The following is a 15,645-nucleotide window of genomic DNA, read 5'->3' as shown; positions in this document are numbered from 1 at the left end:
TGGGATAATGAAGCACACTTATGTAAACTACCACATCACTTAATTTTTAAGTGCACACACACACACACACACACACACACACACACACACACACACACAAGTGGAAGACTGGAGGGGAGTTTCCAGTTCCTAGCAAAATTCAAAATAAAGCACCAGGGATGAAGTGTAAGTCTAATGGACTACAGCTCATCAGGACAGTAAACTCTTTATGTATCATTGGTGTGTACAGTGAAAGCCTTAGCACATTTGCTGATATGGTACTTACATTAGTCTAGCCATGCATGTTTTGGAGGAAATGGAGGCCATTTTCCTGACATGCTATTTAACTGCTGCCAGATATCTTTGCCTTCGGTTCCCTCAATTGTAGACAGTTTACTGATATTGTCACCAACTTCCAATTTTTGCTTCGACAACCTGTAATCTGCAGCAGATGAGACACCCAATGACTCAGAGGTTCCAACATGTGCATTATATTTTTGCAGAATGACAGAAATGAAATACAAATAATACAACGTAACATAGAGCCCAGTCACTTGTTTAGAAATGGCATCTCCTCTGTATCTATTCATTAGCAAGTTCCTGAAGTGCAGTACAAAGTGTTGAAAATGTTACAACATCAACAGTAAGGAGAATGGGAGAAAGAAGAAGGAGCCATGATTAAGTACAGTTGTCAGGTGGATTTGATGTTATGTTTTGTACTGATAGTTGGAAATAAGTTCTGAATATTAGTTGCAATTATAATGGTTGAAAAACGTGCATTAAGAATGCATTTGAGCAAGAGTCACATAGAGAAAGTAAAATATTGTATTATGAACTGTCAAAAAAATCTAAACAGTTATAAACATATTTCAGTATACAGTATATTTCAGTATACTGTCTCCTACATTGGATCATTTGATACTTTTGGTTGGGGCAAGAATAAGGAAAATAAAAATGAAGAACTGAGGGATAGTAATGGTCAAACATATAGCATGTATGAATGCATGTCACTTATCATCTAGATATAATAATTTAAAATAATAATAAGTTTTTATACTCTCTCAGATGTTTAATGTTTTGTGTACCATGAAACTTGCCATCATGAAGTATATGTAAAAGAAGAAATTGTTATTTTTTGTTTCAGAAACAGTAATTCATCATTGTCTGTAGTTTGGCCTATTCTAACACTGATATTATGCATGTTAGTTTAGTCAATAAACACAGTCTACGTATTTGAAGTAATAAACCTTTAATACAATGCAGAAATGCTTTTAATCACTAGACCAGTTCTGTTAAGAGCAAGAGTATCAAAATAACAGTTTTAATCATATTTTATTTAATAGTTTCTTCATTACTGGTTTATACCAAAACTTCATTTTATTCAGTTGTGGTGTGCATATTAATGCATATTTTAGCCTACTGTTCAAGTAGCTGCCAGCAGGGCAAGCAAATAGAAAGTAGAAGTACTACTTACCTGCTGTTATCTTGCTGTTGTATCTTTTATTTATTTCTTTTCCACCAAATGTGATTCCATTACTAGTGTGATATACTCCGTGTTCTGTTATGTCAGCTCCAGCCAGTTCATTAGAAGGGTCCATTCGAAGTCCCATCATTTTGTTAATTAACTGTTACAGAAGAGACTCTATCTCCAGAAAACTGAATTTGTTTCAAAGAGGGAAATGAAAAGGACATAAACATTTGTGGAAGTAAACTACTGTTGTATCACTACCGGCTTGAAGTTACTTTTGCTATTGGATTTATTTTCACTGCTTGGCAGCAAGGGTGACAATGAAAAAGCTTACAGTCTACATGCAGATTATTTTTGACCACAACCTGCACTTTGCAACCTTGGCCTCCAACTTAAGAAATCCATCACTAAATAAATATCTACTGTCACAAAATGTCACTTGCAGCAGCCACATTACTGTTTCAACAATTAATGTCAGACTTACTGTCTGATTAGGATATACTGGCAACTAAATATAGCAAAACATATCTGAGGCAAGCCCTTGGCAGCTATCTTCAAAGGGATTCCTGTACACATTTTCTGTGATATTCTGTTGTCCGTATCTCCTAACTGGACAGGTAATCTGGCTTCATATTATATCATCAAACTAAAGGAGGAGTGCTGCAAGGTGAATATTGTGAGAGCACTTATTTATTTAGTTACTGGCGTCTGAAGTTAGGGATTGAGGGCATCCAGGGTGTATTTTCTGTGATATTCAGTTCTACATCTATACTCTGAAAACCATCATGAGGTGCATTGCAGAGAATATATCCCACTATACCGGTTATTAGGGTTTTTTCCTGTTCCATTCATATATGGAGTTGGGGCAGAATGATTGTTTGAATGCCTCTGTGCATGCAGTAATTATTCTAACCTTATCCTCATAATATCTATGTGACCAATACATAGGTTATTGTAGTATATACCTAGACTAATCATTTAAAGCTGGTCTTGAAACTTTGTTAACAGATTTTCTTGGGGTAGTTTACATCTATCTTCAAGAGTCTTCCAGTTCAGCTCCTTCAGTATCTCTATGACACTCTCCCATATATTAAACAAACCTGTGACCTTTTGAGCTGCTCTTCTCTGTATATGTTCACTATCCCATGTCAGTCCTTTCTGGCATGGGTCCCACACACTTGAGCAATATTCTAGAACCAGTTGCATGAATGATTTATAAGCAGTCTTCTTTGCAGAGCGACTGCACTTTTCCCAGTATTCTACCAATAAACCAAAGTCTACCACCTGCTTTACCCATGACTGAACCTATGTAATCATTCCATTTCATATCCCTACAAAATTCTACACTCAGGTATTTGTATGAGTTGGCCAATTCCAGCAGTGATTCATTGATATTATTGTCATAGGATACAACGCTTTTTTCATTTTTGGTTAGCGAGCAATTTTACATTTCTGAACTTTTATATCAAGTTGCCAATCTCTGAACCACGTTAAAATCTTATCCAAGATCTGACTGAATACTTATGCAGCTTCTTTCAGGCAGTAATTTATTACAGATAACTGCATCATCTGCAAAAAGCAAGATTTTACTATTAACATTGTCTGCAAGGTCATTAATATACAACATGAACAGCAAGGATCCCAACACACTTCCCAGGGGCACACCTGAAGTTACTTCTGCATCTGACAATGACTCTCCATTCAAGAGAACATGCTGTGACCTTCCTACCAATTAGTCCTCAATCCCATATGATCATACTTTTGACAATAAGCATAGTTGGGGTACTGAGTCAAATGCTTTTTGGAAACGAAGAAATACTGTATCTACCTGGTTGCCTTGATACAAAGCTTTCAGTATGCCATGTGAGAAAAGTGTGAGTTGTGTTTCACATGATTGGTGTTTTCATAATCCATGCTGGTTGGCACTGAGGAGGGCATTCTGTTCAAGGTATCTCATTATGTTTGAGCTCAGAATATGTTCTAAGATTCTACAACAAATTGATATCAAGGATACTGGATGGTAGTGTTGTGGATAACTTCTACTACCCTTTTTGTAGATGGTCATGGCCTATGCCTTTTCCCAAGAACTGGGCATGGTTTTTTGTTTGAGGGATCTATGATTGATTATAGTTAGAAGAGGGGATAACTCAGCCTCAAATTCAGTATAGAATCTGACAGGGATTCCATTGGGGTCTGGAGCTCTGTTCAGTTTTAACAATGTCAGCTGTTTCTCAACACCATTGATACTAAGACTTATTTCACTCATCTTTTCAGTGCTAAAAGGATTAAACTGGGGCAATTCTCCTGGGTTTTCCTTTGTAAAGGAACATTTGGAAACAGAGGTAAGCGTTTCGGTTTTTGCTTTGCAACCCTCAATTTCAGTTCCTGTCTCATTCACTAGGGACTGGACACTAACTTTGGTGCCACTAACAGTGTTTACTTACGACCAGAATTTCTTTGGGTTCTGTGAAAGATCATTTGACAATAATCTGCTACGGTAGTCATTGCAGGCATCCTGCAGTGGCCTCTTGACAGTCAAATGCTTTTAATTCAGCATCTCTCTATCGATTGCCCTAAGCTTTCCTCTTTTACACCTATTATGCAGTAATCTCTGTTTCTTTAGAAGTTGCTTTACAGTTATTGTATACTATTATCTCCCATTATGATCTTTTCTACGGGGTACATATCTATGCAGTGCATGATCAACTATTCTTTTAAACTTGAGCCAGAGTTCCACTAAATGCTCCTGCCCTGTGCTGAAAGTTTCAAGTTTCTCATTGATGTATGAAACTATTGATTTTTTATCTAGTTTACTGAACATATATATCTTTCTGCTTGGTTTAGTTGTTTGTTTATTTTTGTATTTTGGTAATCATTGTTGCCACAACCACATCATGGTCACTGATACCAGTTTCGATGTGGACATCCTCAGGGAGGTCAGATCTATTTGTTGCCATTAGATCTAATATATTTTCATCATGAGTGGGGTTCCTAAATATCTGTTCCAAATATATTAGTAAAGTTTCACAGGCTGTCTTATCACACCTAATACTAACAAAACTGTAATTTTCCTAGCTAATTGTTGAGTGATTAAAGTCTCCACTGATGATTACAGTATGGTTGGGGAACTTATGTACAAGTGAACTGAGGTTTTCTTTAAAGTTTTTGGGTACATCAGAAGATGAGTCTGGTGGGTGAGAGAGGGATCCTATTGTCATTTTATACCCACCCCTGATACTGAGTCTTGCCCAAGCAGTCTAACATTTAGCTTCAATTTCTATCTTGGTGGATTTGTGTTTCTTGTTTACTGCAACAAATACACCACCTCCATTTCCCATTCCCCTATCTTCCTAATTACACTGGTAATCTGGCTTGATGTTTTCTTATTAAACTGAAAAAGGAATGCACTATGCATGCTGCAAGTGGCATATTGTGACAGTGAACATTTATTTAGTTATTGAGCTCCGAACTTTGGGGCCAATGGTGTGAGTAGTGTATTTTTTTACAATATTCAGTTTCTAGTAGCTCTCTGAACATAATATCTGCTGAACACAGCATCTAGATATCGATCTTATTTTGAGTTTGATAAATTTTATTTAAAAATAGTTTTATGTTCTCTGCTGCATTTGTTCATTATGTGGCAATTATTCTGTACCTTCTATTAACTGGGTGTCTTGCTGTAAAGTACTGTGAAGTTACTGTTAAACTTTGATAATTACAGCAGACAGCACTATGCCATTTTACATCTGCCATATACACTACATCAACAGAGAAAACAAAGGTAACTTCAGACCAGTTGTATAATTTTATGAAATGGCAATGTTCCTTTACAGGACACAGGTATAACACTGTCAACAAGCATTTTGTGCTACCAGACATTTTAGGGATAACATGAATGTTTTTTGATATACCTTCCTTTATCCATGGCTGCTGCTAGGGACACAATTAATGGAATCCGTAAGAAGAGGTTTCATTACATCAGTGCCTACCTGGCTATATGCCAAATGTACACAGACACATCTGACTACCTCAGAGTTCAGTTCAACAGTTCAACATACACTACTCCAAAGATCAGCAACTGTGTCTGTGTCACCCAGGTAGGAGTTAATACTGAGTACTCAACATATAAATGTCTACATATCTTTCTATGCTCCTTCCATATAGGAGGCATTGTTGTATCAAGATAGTGATTTGATATAATAACTCTACATAGTAAATGTTACAGTACTGTCACAGTGTTATAAACATGTAATACAGAGCATAGACCATATGTCTTAGTATCAATTTATCTTGTATTACTAACTCAGTTAATGTACATTAACACACAAAAATATTACCAGAAGATGGATAGAATTCTCATCTTCTCGAGTTTATTATATGTACAATTACTTAAAAACTATAGTAACAAACATGCTTTAGTTCAGAGGTGCAGGTTGAAAATCAATACCAATAAATAGGTAACCAAAATAAATAAATAAATTACATCAGTGCCACTTAAGGGCATTGAATGTCCATTTGTTATGCTATTAGAGAAAGCCAATAATAGGAGATGTGGCTAAAGCACCCTGTGAGTGATTTAATATATGAACTGCAATATGTGTTAAAACATGTATCTGTACAAGGGCGCCAACTTTTAAAAAATATTGGGGGGTGGGGCATACTGGGGGGTCTTGCCCCAGGAAATTTTCTAAATTTTAGATGAAAAGTAGTGAGTTATAAAGTTTTCTTTAAGCATTTTAGAGTCATATGATCAACATTAGAACCCCAAAAACTGGACTCTCAATAACTCGACACTCTAGGAAACTCGACAAGCCTGACACATCTTTTAGCTTTGAAAAAAGAAACAAAACATAAACACGCAAGCTAATGTAATTTACAGTAATACTCATGCTTATAGACTATTACAGAGCAGTGAAAATATAGCTGTGAAAAGACTGAAATTATATTTAACTAAATCATAAACTATCCTTAAAAGAAAAAAAAAAAAAATTTCTGTCACACAGTAACAGCACTTTGATTAATAAGTGAAATAGCTAATTTAAGCTTACTTTGAATAAGGCTCAGGGTTCATAAAATAAAATCAATATCTCAAAGTTAATGCTTTAATACAGTTAATAAAATTAATACAGTATGCCTAATACTTTCAATCAAGAAGTATGTAAATAGCAGGTTTTAATTGGGTCTTAAACCCTAAAAATATTTAAGTATTTGAAAATAACTAATACAGTACTATAGTAATACAGTACTAAACTGTACTAATATTTTGAAACTGAAAATTTAACATTATGTATTTATTTCATTCTGTATTTTATAAAGACTTTTAATAATGCTCTAAATGACATTATTAGGACTAGAGTGTCTTGAGAAAGGTGGAAATGTCAGCTGTATGACTGGATTACTGAATATGAAGTCTTTGATGACTGGTTAGATACACAATCCATCGAAAACATCTCGGTGGGCATGCAGAACAGCCAAGTTGTTTAATTGCATCTGTCCCATTATTGATCGGAGATATGACTTCAGACAACTGAGGGTGCTAAATGACCATTCTGCTGTTGCTGTCATGATTGGAACTACTTGGAGAAGCTTAATGCACTTCACTACTTCACATAACATTTCTCCAACTACAAGCTCTTGTGTAATGTAGTTTCTTACATCACGCATGTTTTTTAAGATGAGTTGTTTTTTATTAGTGATATTGGCTAACATATTTGAGTATAAGCACAGTCTCTCAATGTCTAGGCCATTTTAAAAAACTCAGTTGATTTTTCCAAATATACTTTGTTTCTGAGGAAGCGAAGGATCATCAACGTGTGAAGATTTTTCTTTTAAATGCAATTCCCAAAAGTGTTCAGAACTATCATGCCTTCTATTCAATCTACTAATCAAGCCCTCATGTATTTTTTCCGGATCAGCAACACTTAGATGAGGCCATTGAATTTTTTCAGTGAAATCCTCTACTGGGTTCATTGCACGGCAATAAAGACATAAAAAGAAATAAGTCTTGAAATGTAACATTGACTCAAGGTAGCCTGCACATTTGTAACCTGCCTCTGTTGTTTCCTCTGCAGAAAATGTTTCAAAAAGCTCTAGAAGTTCTTCAAAGTTTTTCAGTATTCTCAAGATACTGTAAGCTTGCATAGTCCATCGAGCCAGGCAAAGGGGTTGTAGACCAGCTTGGTCATTGGCACACTCACAGTGTATGCTTCTGAAAAGCCCTTACAGTGTTTATTATGTCCTTGGCTAAAGCCATAAGCCTCATAGACGTAAGATGGCAGAGATTGTCTACAACTGCCAAGTTTAAACTGTGAGCATTGCAGTGCACATAATTTGCTTTTGGTTGTATATCCAAAACTAACTTTTTTAGTCCTTTGAACTTACCTCTCATATTTGAGGCACCATCATAGCACTGTCCTCTTAAGTTATCCATTGACAAATTAAGACTAGCCAAAACGTCTTTTTAAAGTACTAAACAGAATTTGTGATTCAGTGTTGGGGGTCTTGTGTAAACCAATAAAGTCTTTGTTGATGTTTAAGGAATCATTAACAGTATGAATACAAAATGACACTTGTTTGTGAATTGAAGAATCACTTGTTTCATCAATCATAATAGAAAAATGTTCAGTCTTCTTGATTGAAGCCAATACATTTCTCAACACAGACTTTCCTAGTAGATCAATGATCTCGTTTTGAATATTGTGGGACATCCACTTATACCCTGAATGCCCTAACCAATCTTTAAACTCAGGTATGTCATTCTTTTGGAGTTCCAAAAATTGAAAAAAATTTTAGTTTATATCTTCATGGCCTCTAATTGCTACTCCTTGTTGGCATAGAAATTGCACGGGTAGTAAACATTGTCTGAAGAGCTAAACAGCCTTTCTTCATATCACTATCTAACTGTTCATTCAGTTGGGAGGCCACACTTTGGTTCGTGATAGAATTTAGTTTCAGAACACCTTCTTTATGCGTAAACGTATTTTCATAAAGACAGAATTTTTCCAAAGCCTTTTTCCAGTTACAAAACCCTACAGAAGTAAATGCACCTTCTTATTTTCAAGAAAACTGTAATAGATTTTTAGCATCTATCTCTTTGTAGGTTTTGCAAAAAACTTTTTCGGTATATGCTTCATATACTAGCCATGTATATTTGATCAACCAAGACTTCTGAAATGATCTTCCCTTACTAGACTGTCCAGGTTTCGGCTGTGAATGGTTCTCACTTGAAGATGACGAATCAATTGATGACATAATAATTTTTGGAGGATGACTTGCAGTATCATCAACTTCCAAGCACACCTTTTTGGTAACAAATTTATCAATTGCAAACTTAATTCACAATACACTAAGAGACTAAAATAAACAAATAAAATATAGTCAAATACAATAGTCCACTAGACACTAAAGTTGGAAAACTAAACACATCTGCAGCATGCACTGAACGAAACTATCCACACAGAATGACTGCCACAGCAGGGTGGGCGTTATATAGCCGCAGCGTCATAATGTCTCTAAGTGTCAAGGCGATGCAAGGAGGAGGATTCCAGATGTTTCTGCTCCAGTGCTTTTGATATCACTGCGGCCGCAGTGCTGGCCTGCCGACACCAGACTTTAGCTGAAGGTTTCCGCACCAGGACAAATTCTAAGTGTGCCTGCAGCACCGTAGCACCATCATGATTCACACCACTTATTTTCAGTTAACCTGCTTACTACCATAATAATTGTTTCTTTTAACTCATTGCTGAACGTATTTTTAAAGGTAACTATTGGCAACCAAGGAAACTAAAAAAATCCAACATAATTTTGTGATTTTACAAAGCATAGTACAACTAATAATTTTCTTAAATTATTGTGTGGGGAGGGGGGTCTCCGCCCCCATAGACGAATTTTTGAGGGGGCTCAGGCTCCCTCAGACCCCATGGAATCAGTGCCTGCGTATCTGTAAGTGCATGTAGAGATAATTTGAGACAGCTGTAGAAAAACTGTGTAGATGGAAAATGTTTAGGTGGAGTAGAATGAGATTTTCACTCTGCAGTGTAGTGTGCGCTGATATGAAACTACCTGGCAGATTAAAACTGTGTGCCGGACCGAGACCCGAACTCGGGACCTTTGCCTTTTGTGGACAAGTATTCTACCAACTGAGCTACACAAGCACGACTCACTCCCCGTCCTCACAGATTTGCTTCTGCCAGTGACTTGTCTCCCACCTTCCAAACTTAACAGAAGCTCTCCTGCAGACCTTGCAGAACTAGCACTCCTGAAAGAAAGGATATTGCGGAGACATGGCCTAGCCACAGCCTGGGGGATGTTTCCAGAATGAGATTTTCACTCTGCAGCCTGGTGGATTAAAACTGTGTGCTGGACTGAGACTCGAACTCGGGACCTTTTTCCCCGAGGTCAAGTGTCAGTGCTGCACACAGTTTTAATCTGCCAGGAAATTTCAAGGTAGAGTAGGATTATCTGGTGCAATTAGTATGTGAACTTGAGTCATAATGCCATGAAGCCCCATAAACATTGAGATTTTTTTACATATTATGAAAAAGGGAGTGAAGACATATGCACAGTGGGAGTAACTGAAAGGAATTACATTGTTACATTGTTATTAGGATGGAAAGGGTTCAGCAACATATGGATTGTGACTGGTAAGCATAAAGACAGACAACTTTGTGCAAGTAAGGTGTCACAGATGATGACATGAAAATGACAACTGTCTCTGAGAGTTTTATGTGGGGATTGGAGGTTAGAAAGTGCAATGTTATTGCTATCATTCACAAAGATTGGGACAGAAAAAAGATATATTCCTGGTCTTTTGCTGCAACAACTGCCTGATGTAACACAGATGGACACTGCTGGAGATGTCCTTACCATATGTGAATAACATTTGTCACTTCTGCAAACTGCCATCACTGGAAATCAAGCCTGATGCTACCAGCTCAAACAGGAGGCCAGACAATAATCAATGAAATTTTCACCAACTTCCACATGGCCCAAAAAAAGTCTACAATCATATGTTGATCACAATATGGACAGCAATAGCATCATATACTGGGGTTTCTCTAAAATGTCAGTTTATCAGTATCAAATTTAGAAGACGCTTTTGAAAAGGCTCATGTTCTGTATTAATATTTTTTGTCCACTGTTATATGGAGCTGAAAAGCAAAGTTTACTACACAACGATGCCCACTTGCATGCCATTATCAATGGCACATCTTCTCTATAAGTGGTATGTAATTATGCTTGAACATTATTATGAAACAGATAATTGCTACTCACCATATATTGGAGATGCTGAGCCGCAGATACTTAAAACAAAATGATGATCAGGAAGTGAGCTTTTGGCCAACAAAGCATTTGTCAAAAACAGACAAAACACACACACACACACACACACACACACACACACACACACACACACACACACACACACATGCAAATGCAATTCACACACACATGACTACAGTCTCCAGCTCCTGAAGCCAGACTGTGAGCAGTAGTGCCTGATGGGAGAGGCAACCATGTGGTACGGGGAAAGAGGAGGCTGGGGTGGGGAGAGGGAGGGGTAACAGGATGGGGGTGGGGACGGTAAAGTGCTGTTTTTGGGAGCGTACAGGGATGAGGTGGAGAGAGGGTAGGGCAGCTGTGTGCAGTCAGGAGATCAGACAGAGGGTGGGAGGAGGGAGAGGAAGTGGAAAAGAAGAGAATTACAATGACTGAGGGTGCATTGGTGGAACAGAGGGTTGTGTAATGCTTGAATGGGTACAGGGAAGGGGCTGATGGATGAGACAATGGCTTAAAAAGGTTGAGCCCTTTCCAGACGCCTCACATTTTGCCCCATTCTGAAATTCAATCATGCAGGACTTTTGAAAGATCTTCTTTCCTTCTCCTGGTCCCTATAATGGAAACACTGTTTTGCCAACAACCCTACCAAACTCAAACAAAGACCAATGTTTAACCCTGCCTGACTCAGTTCACTCCTCCATCCAACCGTGACCCACTGTCACTACTCCCAAATAACCCCCTGTTAACTTTCCATAACTTCTTAATCTCGAATCTTGCCTCACCATCATTCCCCAAATCCCTCAACATGCAAACTAACCTCACACCTACAGAAAGAACTGCAATTCCCCACCTAAAAACTGATCCTGATATTATAATCCTACCTGCTGACAAACACTCCACCATTCTTGTTTTGAAGTGCAAGGATTACCATGAAAAAGGACTCCAGCTGTCAGATTCACCTACAAACCTTGCCACAGTGACCCCATTCCAGAAATCCAGCAGGAACTTGTATGGTGTCACCGCCAGACACCACACTTGCTAGGTGGTAGCCTTTAAATCGGCCGCGGTCCGTTAGTATACGTCGGACCCACGTGTCACCATTATCAGTGATTGCAGACCGAGCGCCGCCACACGGCAGGTCTAGAGAGACTTCCTAGCACTTGCCCCAGCTGTACAACCGACTATGCTAGCGATGGTTCACTGACAAAATAGCTCTCATTTGCCGAGACGATAGTTAGCATAGCCTTCAGCTACGTCATTTGCTATGACCTAGCAAGGCGCCATGTTCAGTTACTATCGATATTGTGAATAATGTACAGTCAGGAGCGACGCTCATAATTTATGGATTAAGGTTAAGAATTCCACCAGCTACGTCCGTTTTTTCTAAAGTCTAATTTCCTTGTTCTGTTCCAGACCTCACGTCAGCCTGCGTGAGCTAAAACACGTGCCTTTCGGCTTCCTCTAATAACACGGTGTTGGCTCTCCTGCCAAGCCACAACATCTTGAGTCTCCTCAAATCATTAGGCCCACCCCAGAACCTCTCTCCAGAGTCCATCTGTCTCCTCAGGCCTACCATCCCCCACACTCCTACGTTCTATATGCTTCCTAAAGTCCATTTAACAAACCACCCAGGATGCCACACTGTGACGAGTTATTGTGCCACCACTAAGAGAATCTCTGCTCTCATAGACCAACACCTTCAGCCTACTACCCACAGTATACACTTCTGTATAAAAGATACCAACCATTTCCTCCACCAACTCTCCACAGTTTCTGTTCCTTTACCACATAGTGCCCCACTCGTCATTATTGATGCCACCTTCCTTTACACTAACAGCCCTAATGCCCATGGCTTTAATGCTATTGAATACTACCTTTCCCAATGCCTGATAGATTCCAAACCAACAACTTCCTTCCTAGTCATCATGACCAACTGTATCCTCACCCACTATTACTTCTGCTTTGAGGGCACTAACTACAAACAAGTCTGGGGTACAGCTACGGACACCTGCATGGCAGTATGTCAATCTATTCATGGCCCATCTATTGGAACCCTTCCTAAACACCCAGAATCTCAAATCATGGTTCAGATTCATTGATGACATCTTTGTTATCTGGATCGAGCGTGAAGACACTCTATCCTGATACCTCACCTCCAGAACCTCAACACCATCTCCCCCATTCACTTCACCTGGTCCTACTCAATGCAACAGGCCATCTTGCTAGATGTTGACCTCCACCTCAAAGATGGCTACATCAGTACCTCTGTCCATATCAAACCTACCAACTACCAGCATTACCTCCACTTCGACAGCTGCCACCCATTCCTTACTAAGAAGTCCCTTCCATATAACCTTGTCACCCATGGCATTGAATTTGTAGTGATGAGTGGTCCCTCTCAAAATATACGTAGGGTCTCACTGATGCCCTCACAGACTGTAATTATCTGCCTAAGCTTTTATAAAAACAGATCACCTGTGCCTTATCTCTGCAATCACCCATCATCTCCCAAAAACCCACCATGTGATCATAGAGGAGCATTCCCCTCATGACTCAGGACCACCCATCTCTACAAAATCCCCACCCCAGCTTCTTGCCTCATGACTCATATCCCTGTAATAGACCCAGATGCAAGACTTATCCTGTACATCTGCCCACCACCCACTGGAGCAACTGAGTCACATTTTCTGCCAGGGTTTCAATTACCTCTCATTACACCCTGAAATGACGAATGTCCTACCCACTATCTTTCCTAGACCTCCCCCAGTGGTATTCTGCACCCACTGCACCTACACAATATCCTCACCCATCTCTACAAAAACCCCACCCCAGCTTCTTGCCTCATGACTCATATCCCTGTAATAGACCTAGATGCAAGACTTATCCTGTACATCCACCCACCACCACCACCACCACCTACTCCAGTCTGCTCACAAGCATCATGTTATCCCATCAAAGGCAGGGCTACCTGTAAAACCAGTCATGATCAACAAGCTAAGCTGCAACAACTGTGCTGCATTCTATGTGGGCCTGACAGCCAACAAGCTGTCTGTCCACATGAATGGCCACCAACAAACTGTGGCAAAGAAACAACTGGACCACCCTGTTGCTCAGCACGCCACCCAAAATGACATTCCTCATTTCAATGACTCCTTCACAGCCTGTGCCATCTGTATCCTTGCCACCAACACCAGCTTTTCTCAACTGCGCAGGTGGGAAGTCTCCCTGTAATATATCCCATGGTCCTGAACCCTCCTGGCCTCAACCTTTGTTACTCATTGTTCTTACCCATCCACCCCTTCCCTGTTCCCATTCCAGCACTACATAGCCCTCTATTCCACCAATGTACCCTCAGTCTTTTTACTTCTCTTCTTTTCTACAGCCCCTCCCTCCCTCTGCACTCCATCTAACCTCCTGGCTGCACCCAGCAGTCTTTCCCTCTCTCTACCTCACCCCTACCCTGCTAACCCTTCCCTTCCTCGCCCCAGCTTCCTCCTTACTCCAACCATCTGGTTGCCTCTCCCATCATCCACTGCTGCATGCAGTCTTGCTACAGTGGCCAGAGACTGTGGTCATGTGAGTGTGAGTTGCATTTGCATGTGTGTGTGTGTGTGTGTGTGTGTGTGTGTGTGTGTGTGTGTGTCTATTTTTGATGAAGGCCTTGCTGGCCTAAAGCTCAGTTGCTGACATTTTTTTGTTGTTGTGCCTACCTGGATTTCAGCGTTTCTGGTATACAGTGAGTAGCAACTATCCTCTTCATAATATTGTTACATTCAGTCCTGGATTTTCCATTGTTTTATTCTTGAACATTCACATTTCTCCATGGTGTTGGTACTCAAAAGAATTCTTTCTCTTCCCCAATCTCAGTGTGATTTTGAAAGGCAGGTGCTTGAGACACACAAACAAGTGTGAATCAGTGTCCTGATTGATTACAAAAGAAGTCTTTGCAGACCAGTTCCAGGAACATTACTTTCAACGTGAATAAAAGTCTCTTGTTTGTATTTTGTGCTCTTTTAGTTTTAAGATATCATTCCTCAAACATTTTGGACATGCCTTGCAATTTTGGCAAATACTTTCAAGAACTATTTAAATGATAAAATGCAGTGACAGATTTGAGGTCACTGAACAAAGAAAGATTAAAATTATACAGTAGGTGAAGAAGTCAATTATACTAAGCCTAGGGTGATGGCATCATAAAATCCTGAAATTATGGTAATGGCAACAGAAAATTCTGAATTACAATTACTTCTGGCTTCTGAAGCCATGTATCTGACAAAGAAGCATAACATGCTAAGGAAGGTTAGGAACAGAAGGATGTAACACAAGTTTCTGTGGGAAACAGACAAAGAAATACATACCAATAGGAGTTCATATTGTAAATCTTGTCAATAAATACAGTGCTTGTCAGTACCTGTTGTGGTGAACTATATCAAAGCAGAAGTTTGTAACCACAGACGTGCATGTGAAACACAAACTAAAGAGATACTTAATATCCTAAAATTAGAAAGCAACAGTATTGTTACACAAGAATTCCATATAGCTGTCCAAATCACCAAACACTTACATATATGTGGACTACCCAGAAATTAGGTTTCATTAGGCGATTAATAAGATGGTGGAATATCAAAAGAAAACTGATTACAAAAATTTTAAATATTCACTTTGCATTCTATTTACATCTAATTTGCATTTAGATTTGTGCACTAGAGTAATGAATCGGACACTCAAAATTAGTGTTGTATGTGGTGAATAGCCCACCCGGTTGGCCGTGTGGTCTAACACATGGCTTTCTGGGCCGGAAGGAGCGCCTGGTCCCCGGCACGAATCTGCCCGGTGGACTTGTGTCAAGGTCCTGTGAGCCAGCCAGTCTGTGTATGGTTTTTAGGTGGTTTTCCATTTGCCATGGCGAATGCGGGCTG

General features: G+C 39.3%; 1 protein-coding gene across 1 annotated transcript in view; it reads right to left on the bottom strand.

Moving 5' to 3' along the window:
- Positions 1-266: 266 nt before the first annotated feature.
- The window catches only part of LOC124722682 (putative ammonium transporter 3), a 234,576-nt gene continuing 219,197 nt past the window's right edge, over positions 267-15,645 (bottom strand). Inside the window, exons 9-10 of the mRNA XM_047247825.1 lie at positions 1,454-1,604; positions 267-421 (exon numbers count right to left, since the gene is read on the bottom strand). Of these exons, the coding sequence (XP_047103781.1) occupies positions 267-421; positions 1,454-1,604 (306 nt within the window). The remainder of the gene's footprint in view (positions 422-1,453; positions 1,605-15,645) is intronic.

Source organism: Schistocerca piceifrons, chromosome X (assembly GCF_021461385.2).
Source record: "Schistocerca piceifrons isolate TAMUIC-IGC-003096 chromosome X, iqSchPice1.1, whole genome shotgun sequence".
NCBI lineage: Eukaryota > Metazoa > Arthropoda > Insecta > Orthoptera > Acrididae > Schistocerca > Schistocerca piceifrons.
Note: the sequence above shows the minus strand (reverse complement) of the source record. Positions and strands in the feature narration are given on the sequence as shown.